This window comes from Lactuca sativa, chromosome 7, assembly GCF_002870075.4.
Source record: "Lactuca sativa cultivar Salinas chromosome 7, Lsat_Salinas_v11, whole genome shotgun sequence".
Classification (NCBI taxonomy): Eukaryota; Viridiplantae; Streptophyta; class Magnoliopsida; order Asterales; family Asteraceae; genus Lactuca; species Lactuca sativa.
The window spans coordinates 135,630,242-135,639,209 of record NC_056629.2 but is presented as its reverse complement, the minus strand read 5'-3'; the positions used below and the strand labels follow the sequence as shown (position 1 = coordinate 135,639,209).

Here is an 8,968-nt window from a genome sequence, read left to right as displayed (position 1 = left end):
TCTATTAGTTTTACTACTACTAGTTTTACTAATATGAAGCTCAAAATTCTAAAAATCCTCACCACCTCATCTTTTGTTAGAAACACTAATTCAAAATTTCCTCTTTTTGTCTGTTTCATCAAATTGGAAGATATTTGCCGCAATAATTGGTTTGTTTATGTCAATTTGTACACATCATATTAAATAAATGTTTTGTCCGAGTGTTTTCCAAAAATGAATGATGTCAACCTAAAGTATGGACATGGTTACATTTAAACTGTGTATTTGTTTAGGGTTCGATTTGGGCTTGATTTTCACATTTTAGATTTACTATAAATATATATGGAGCCCAAAAATCTCTCCAAAACAACCTTTGTGGAGAAAAAGAAACTCTAACATATATAATCACTTATAAGACGGTGTCACGCCGATGTAGAATACACTAACACTCCCCTCAAAGTCAGAGACTCAATGAGGATAGACAATGATGTGTTGAGCAACCGGAATGCGGGACATCAGCTCCGATACCGTGTTGGATTGGTGGAAAAAACCCCTTAGGGGTTACGTTGTATTATCACTTGAATATATATTACACAAAGTTACAATGAGACCCCTAATACTATTCATCAAATATTAAAATACATATAATTTAACATTTACATATATTGTTCTTTAATTATGTTTAAATTTGATTTGGACTTTCAAATGATAGAAAAATAAAAGTATATTGTTAGTTTGTGTAAAAATAGAAACTCAAATTATGTATTAATGTAATAAAAACTCTTTTTTCAATGTCATAAGGCCAAAGCTCAAGTGACCTAATGGACAGCGGGAGATTGTGAGTTCAAGTCTCATCGCGATCGATTTATGATTTGTTTTCCATTGATGATATTGAGTGAAGTTATATGTTCATTCAAAACAATGGATTTAAACACTGATTTTTCTTGTTTACATGGGCAAATTTGATGTTCAAAACCATTGTTGATAGTGGCTAGACGAAGATTATTTAGTTGGTTAAACATTCAATTAACAATATGTTCATTCAGAACAATGGATTTAAACATTGATTTTTCTTTGTTACGTGGGCAAATTTGATGTTTGAAACCATCATTCATAGTGGCTAATTACAGTGGTTATTTAGTCGGTAAAATATTAATTAACCACTAAATCAACTCGAGATCTATACCTTTAAGGTAGCGTTAGGTGCGTGGGACTGAACAGAATTGAATAAACCAAAGTTTTTTCAATAGGTGTTTGGCATAAATGAGACTTGAACAAGACGGGTTGTTGACCAAGTCCAATGGGACTAATTCTCCAAAATTTAGTCCCACCCAAGATGGTGGAACAAGAAACAAAATGACCAAAAACTCCTTACCCTATTCTCATCTATATGTCTACCATCCACACAACCCTTTCATCTTCCTCGTTGGAATTGGTGTTACCACCCTTCCCCATCCATTTTCAGGTGCTAGTCTATCTAGAGAAAAAAAAAAAAAAAAGAAAAAAAAAAGAAAAAAAAAAAGGTCCTTTGTGTTTTACCTCTTACATAAGAGAAAGAGTATGGGAGCCAACGGGCGGTTCAACATTTGAAGCTTGCAGCATATCCAGGTATCGACTGGCAATCCAGAAGCGAAGGCTTCCACCATCTCATATTCTTCCCTGCACAAAATCAAGCTTATCAATGTCATGAATCATATGATTTAATATTTGATAACAGATTGCAGCAAGAGGAAGTTTAATAAATTAATTACATGCCACCAGGATGCCCCACATAAACTAGCATGCTGATAACACCTCCTGCTACAACTATTCTGGTTGCAGCCTCCATTCCTAATAGTGTTGTTTCTGGTTTAGTAATCATTGTTTTGTCACCTCCCGGAAGATATCCCAAGTTGAATGCAACTACCCTATCAAGGAACAACAACTATTACAACATAACTACATAAAATGGTCCTTTTAGAGGAATTTTTAACATGCTGGTCCTGTGGTTTCAAAATCTTAAAAAGACGGTCCTTTTGACTACTGTTGTTAACTTTTTCAGTTAAATCTCATGTGAAATGATATATTTGCCCTTCCTACCACAGGAACCATTTATGTAATTTTGCCTATTATTTATTATTGTTTTTTATTTAATTTATTTATATTATTTATGATTTAGATTTTTTTTGACATTTTGTTTGAATATATTGTTTAATGTTTTTTTTACATTATGTTTGCTTACATTTTTTTTGACATTATGTTCGAATCCATTTTTTAATGTTTTTTTTGACGTTTTGTTTGTTTATATATGTTAACGATTTCATGGCCCCTTTAATCATAATTAAAATGTCCAAGAAATCTTTAACAAATATAAATAAACAAAACGTCAAAAAAACATTAAAAGTATTCAAACAAAACGTCAAAAAAAATGTAAGTGAACAAAATGTAAAAAAAAAATTTAAAAATGAACAAAACGTCAACAAAAATCTAAATCATAAAGAATATAAATAAATTAAATTAACCAACAATAAATAATAGACAAAATTACAACATTAGCTATCTAATTTCACATGGGACTTAAACTGAAAAAGTTAACACCGTTAGCCAAAATTACTGTCTTTTTAAGATTTTGAAACCACAGGCGGTCCTGTGCGTTTTAAAGCTACGAATAACCAACCATGTTAAAAATTCCTCAAAAGGACCTACAGTGGTATTTTCTATCAACCACAAGGACCGTTTATGTAACTTTGTCCTTAAATATTAATACTATGGTAACATTTACAGGCATCTGTGTACCTCACTGTAGCACTCCTTGGAACAACTTGTTCCATTTCGCTATGACAGGTAGCATATAGCTGTACCATTTCTTTCTGGAAAGAATCAAAAGAATTAAATTACTATAGACATGTATGTAATGGTAGATAAAGCCAATAATGGGAAATAAAGAAAAATATCACCTCATTAGGATGAAGCGATCTATCCAACAAAGACATGGTATTCTTTATTGCGGTTTCTTGAATGTCCATTGCATAAACACGGCCAACACGTGACTTATCAGCCACCATATTCACCATCGCCAAGGTATCGTAACCATTTCCACAAGTGGCATCCACAACTGCATCCCCTTTCTTGACAACATGTTCCCAAACACTGCATTCATCAAACTACTTTTATAAGGCACAAATATGGCTTCATTGTTGCTAGGTGAGTAGGTGAACAAATATGGAATACAACATACGTATGTGCATACCTACCTACACACATACCCACACATACATACATTAATTTGAGTCTCATCCTATCCATTCTTGTTAGAAAAAACTATCTTGATGGCAAACATAACTTGCACAGAATAATCTATAACTACTCAATTATTTCCCTTCTAGAATTGTGGTGGTTTAGACAAGTGCATTGGAGAGAACTAGTTGTTGTGGTTGGAGGGTGGAGACGTTCATTATTAATGGCGCAAGGAGGAAAGGAAGCCCGAGAAGGAAGTGTGAAGTCTATGTGAGGCTAGACTTGAAGGAGTTGGATCTTACCAAGGTCATGGCCTCCTCACTGTGTAGCTTTAAATCCATAATTGTTTGTAATGGTGCAATTATTCCGGTTTCTCACATTGGTCAAGCGTTTCTTTCTTATTCTAATAACAAATTTTCTCTTAAAATGTTTTAGTGTCAAATCAAATGATTAAAAACTTAGTTTCTGTTCGTAAACTTACAATTGATAATTGGGATTCTATCTCATTTGACCCCTTTGGGTTTTCTGTAAATGATTTTGATTTGGATGCTCTTCTCCAACGATGCGATAGTGTTGGTGATTTGTACCCGTGTACCCCCCTCCTCCATTCCCTCGGCTCCAGATAAAGCTCCATAATGGTGTCCCTTCCCACTTTCCATCTTCGTTTAGGCCATCTCGGATCTTCAGTTCTCAAGCTTTTGCAGTCGTGTCGTTTTATTTCTAGTAGTACTAATAAAGTTCCAATTTGTTGTGTTTGTCAACTTGGAAAACATTGTCGCTTGTCTTTTACTTCTTCGTTGTCTAAAACTTTGTGTGTATTTGAACTTATTCGTTTTGATTTATGGACATGTCATGTCACCAGTTTGAATGATTTTAAATATTTTGTTCTTTTTTTAGATGATTTTTTGCATTTTCTATGGGTTTTTCCGCGAAGTCTGAGGTATATTTTGTTTTTATAACTTTAGAATGTATGTCAAAAATCAATTTAAAACTGACATTCAATCGTTTCAGTGTGACAACGAACGCGAATTAATAATCATCTTCTTCTTACCTATCTCCAATCTCATAGGACATCCATTTGTTTCTCTTGCCCATATACGTCTCAGCAAAATGTAAAAGCAGAACGAACAATTCTTACCATAACTAACACTATTCACACCTTTTAGGCTGAAGCACTTCTCACAGTTGTTCACACTCTTAACTTTCTTCCCACTACCACTCTTTCCTTTAAAGGCACCCTTTGAGGTTCTCTTTGGTTTCTTTCCAAAGTGATCACCTTCGTGTCTTTGGTTGCTTGTGTTATTCTAACACATCTTCTACCTCCCGCCATAAGCTCTCTCTTAGGTCCACCGCATGCGTTTACCTTGGTCCTACACCGGATCATATATATAGGACATAAGTGTCTCGATCTTGTCACACGACACGTCATCATCTCCCATCATGTCATATTCGATGAAGATCACTTCCCTTACTGTTCACCCTGCCCCTTCCGAATCTGATTATGATCAATTTACTCCTGATAATAACCCCCCTCCCTCTCTCCTTTCTCCATCAGTTTCCCTCCCAACTGAGCAGACAGCCCCACTGTTGTCACCACTACTTCTTCATCTCCTCTAAATCCGTCTCCTTCTCCTACAACAGGTGGTCATCCCATGACTACTCTCTCTGGTCAGGTTCCTAAAACCACATACCATTCTTAATCTCTCCGCTACTTCCGACTTCTTCCACATTCCTCGATCCACCGCTCAGACTATGAGTGATCCGAATTGGAAGTTAGCCATGGATGCGGAAATGTCAACCCTCATCAACAACAATCACACACGGGATCTCGTCCCTCACCCTCCCACTGCCAATATTGTTGGTTGTCGATGGCTCTACCGTCACAAGTTTGACTCTTACGGTAACCTCCATCGTTACAAAGGCAGGTTAGTCGCTTAGGGTTTCTCTCGGCAACCTGGTCTAGATTTTGATGACATATTTAGTCCAATTGTTAAACCCGTTACCATTCGTACTATTCTTAGTATTGTTGTCTCCCGTCATGGGCCAATTCATCGGCTCGATGTTAAAAACGCATTTCTTCTTGGTGATTTAACAAAAGAGGTTTACATGAAACAGCCACCTGGATGTTCATCCTACGTATCCCGATTACGTGTGTCGCCTATGCAAGACCTTATATGGTCTTAAACAGGCTCCTCGCGCCTAGTATCAGCGGTTCGTTGTCTACATTTCTTCCTTTGGGTTCACCAACAGTCGCTCGGATACCTCTCTTTTCACCTTTCACCGTGGAACTAAGACTATCTATCTTCTTTTGTATGTTGATGACATTATCCTCACGACTTCCAGCCTGTCTCTTATCACAAGAGTCATCACACATCTCTCATCTGAGTTTTCCATAACATACTTAGGTCCTTTGTCATTTTTCCTCGGCATTGCTGCTACTCATTCCTCAACAGACTGTTTCTTTCCCAGACTGTGTTCGCTGATAAGGAGATCTTATCTCAAGCTGATATGACCTCCAGCAATCATTATAGCACTCCTACAGACACAAAACCAGAACTCTCATCATCTCGGAGGCGAGTTTCTGATCCGACCCTCTACCGAAGTCTTGTTAGGGCTTTACAGTATCTGACATTCACACGTCCGGATATTGTCTATGCGGTTCAACAAGTATGCCTCTTCATGCATGATCCTCGCAAACCACACATTCTAGCCCTTAAGCGTATCCTGTGTTATCTTCAGGGTACACTTCACCACGGTCTGTTCATCCGTCCTTCTCATGTCGATCGCTTGGTTTCTTATTATGATGCTGACTCGGTTGGCTGTCCCTCGACACGCCGGTCTACATCTAGGTTTCGTATTTATCTCGGTGATTATCTTGTTCCATTGTCCACCAAACGTCAACACATTGTCTCTAGGTCTAGTGTCGAAATTGAGTATCGGGGGGTGGCTAATGTAGTTGAAACTGCTTGGCTCTGAAATCTGCTTCTTTAACTTTCTTGTCTTTTGACTCACTCTACGGTTGTATTTTGTGACAATGTGAATGCCATGTACTTAGCTTCTAACCTAGTTCAACACCAAAGAACCAAACATATGGAAATAAATTTGCTTTTTGTCAGGAAACGTGTTGCTATTGGTCAAGTTCATGTATTGCATGTTTCTTCAGCTCATCAGTTTGCAGATATTTTTACTAAAGAACTACCTACACAATTATTTTTGGATTTTCGGTACAGTTTAAGCGTTTGGGAACCTCCTGCTCAAGCTGAGGAGGGAGTGTTAATTGTATTATTTATTTTCCTATGTTTAGTATAGGTTTCATATATATTATATAGTCTAGAAGTCCTTTGTGTAATTATCTTACACATTGTATTATATTACTGATGAATGATAATGCAAACCCTAAGGGGTTATTTTCCCACAAACACAATCTACAAGATTTGGGAAGTTATTCAAGAGATGTACAATGATCTTGAAAACGCTTGAGTTTTTCGAGATTAAATCAACTCTTTGTAACACTAGCCAAGGAGGAATGGATTTGCTTACAAACTTAGTTGTCCTAAGGGTGCCCAACAAAGATAGAAATTTGAATTTTCTTCAAGGCCTAAATAAGAGCCTAGATGAGGTAGGGGAAGACTTCTTGGTGCTAAACTGTTTCCCCCTCCCCAAAAAGTGCTAGCAGAAGTTCGAAAAAAAAGTAATGTAGCAAAAACTTTAGTGGAACCTATAGGCATCTTGTAACTACTTGTATCTAGGAAGTTCCATGACTCCTTATATGATCATGATTCGTAATAAATCCAAGAAACATTTTGGCGATAAACAAAAAGCTTACATTACACTTTCATTCTAACTCCAAGTACCTCAACAGTACTTTCAAGTTTCAAGACCTTAAAGTATTAAGGCCATGTTTGTAGCTCCATAACATAACCAGGAAAACCTCTACAGATGAATCATGAATCAGCAAAACTGGCCCTTAAAGATGAGCAAGATATAACATCGACCATCAACCTATCTGGCAATTTCTATAATATAGTCCAGCTTTTTTTTTTCTGATTTAACCAAAATGCATGTTTCCCTTTTCGCATCATATGATTTACTTCATTTATTGGCAAAACAAATAATTAAGTGTGTTCTTGAGTTAGAGGGATTTGAGCCTTTTTTTTTGCTTTCCCCTCCATTTCATTCTTTAAGACTAATGAAACACTTAAAAGCCATAAAATGATGTGCGTTAATCATGCTTGAAGGCAAAGAATGAAAGAAATACCTACGAGTGAGCAACTTGTGTGGCCTTCTTCTTCCCAAAAATATAGTCCATCATCACGCACTCTAGACCTAGAGAATATTGCATCATAAACATTTATCGATTTCACATCATCAAAAAGATGAAGAGTATTACCAATCAAAGGAGAGTCCCGGTTGAGCTCGCTCGTAGTCGTAAGAAGAATTTTGGGTTTGATTGATTTGGAGTAGAAAGCAAGATTATGATTATTAGAAGAATTTGAGGAGAGAATGGAGATAGACAAACTCTTGCGCCATCCTGCTATAAATTTGTGGTTGAACATCCCCAAAACTGGATAACATCCCAACATTTGCCTGTCGGAGTCAGAAAACAGTTTATAACACAAATTCAGTCTAATATTCAGATTTATAACACCAGAAATTAACCCCTGACAGGAATTCAGCTAAATATTCAAATTTTATAACACCAACAGATTACGCTACACATTTGGTTCAACGATTCCATATAAAACCTTCAACGAACCAGAGAATGTCAAACACCAATGCAGAAATTGAACACCCTCTAGGAACCAGATAATATAAATCATACAAGAATTAAGTTCAAGATTCAAACAAACCAAAACATCAGATGCAATGTGAACGAGAAAAATCCATTTCAACCAAGATCGGAGGTGGGACTTACCAGATCAGAGATAGAGTAGCAGCCGGCGCCGGCAGCGATGGTCTGGAGCGGAGATCGGAGGAGGGTCGCCGGTGCCTTTAGGTGTGGTGAACGTTGGTGAAGAACGAGGGCTGTGAGCGGTCGATGTGAGAGCTGGGAACGATGTGAACGACACAAAGGATAGTCTGGGTATAAAGGTAATTTTAGTTTTAAGGGAAAATCATGAGGGGTTTGTTTTTTAGTTGCCAACGGAGTTAGGTCTTTGGCTTGTTTTTTAGAGGCCAAAAGTCTTTTTCCAAAAGGTTACAAAAAATCAGGTTTTCTGACTTTTCCAAAAAGTTGATTTTTCTTTTATCTAAAATTCAAAAGTTGCTTTTAAAAGTCTTTTGTCAAACATCTTTTAGCTTTGATCTTTTACTAAAAGTTCATTTGGCATATGAAAAGCTAAGTCAAACACCCCCTTAGTGATGATCGGGTTAGTGCTGACCGAGTTAGAACTTCTGACTGAGTCCATATCTGACTGAAATAATATTGTTTGATTATATATTTGACCGACTATGGTGAATGATGAAAAATTACAATGTTACCCTTTGATAGGAAACAACAATTGTTCATTAACTTAATAAGTAAAAAACAATTGTTCATTGATTATTTTAGTTATTAAGTAAAAAAAACAGCCACTGTCATACATCCTTTTGCTTCATATGGATAAGCAACTCAGAAGCAACAATTAATCAAATTTTAAGTTGGATCATGTATATAAAGTCCTTAATGCAGTTGAACACACAGGAGAAAATTCTCACTTTAGATATGATTAATTCAAACAAAATATTAACATGCGGGAGAAATTTCTCACTTTAGATATGATTCATTCAAACA

General features: G+C 36.5%; 1 protein-coding gene across 1 annotated transcript; it reads right to left on the bottom strand.

The window, feature by feature from the left end:
• Positions 1-1,202: 1,202 nt before the first annotated feature.
• LOC111911128 (uncharacterized) lies at positions 1,203-8,277 on the bottom strand. Its single transcript, XM_023906915.3, has 7 exons — positions 8,111-8,277; positions 7,586-7,782; positions 7,458-7,521; positions 2,916-3,108; positions 2,755-2,828; positions 1,731-1,886; positions 1,203-1,638 (listed from the first exon to the last, which is right to left on the bottom strand). The coding sequence occupies exons 2-7, from the start codon at positions 7,776-7,778 to the stop codon at positions 1,515-1,517; spliced, it is 804 nt and encodes a 267-aa protein (XP_023762683.1). The 5' UTR covers positions 7,779-7,782; positions 8,111-8,277; the 3' UTR covers positions 1,203-1,514.
• Between the last annotated feature and the right edge of the window lie 691 nt (positions 8,278-8,968).

What these genes read in the sequence shown, in the direction of transcription:
- LOC111911128 (XM_023906915.3), bottom strand. Translation starts at nt 7,778, where the DNA reads ATGTTGGGATGTTATCCAGTTTTGGGGATGTTCAACCACAAATTTATA. An exon ending in GATCGCTTCATCCTAATGAG is followed by an intron (nt 2,829 to 2,915) that starts GTGATATTTTTC and finishes GATTCTTTCCAG; the next exon opens with AAAGAAATGGTACAGCTATA. An exon ending in CCAAGGAGTGCTACAGTGAG is followed by an intron (nt 1,887 to 2,754) that starts GTACACAGATGC and finishes GTTCCTTGATAG; the next exon opens with GGTAGTTGCATTCAACTTGG.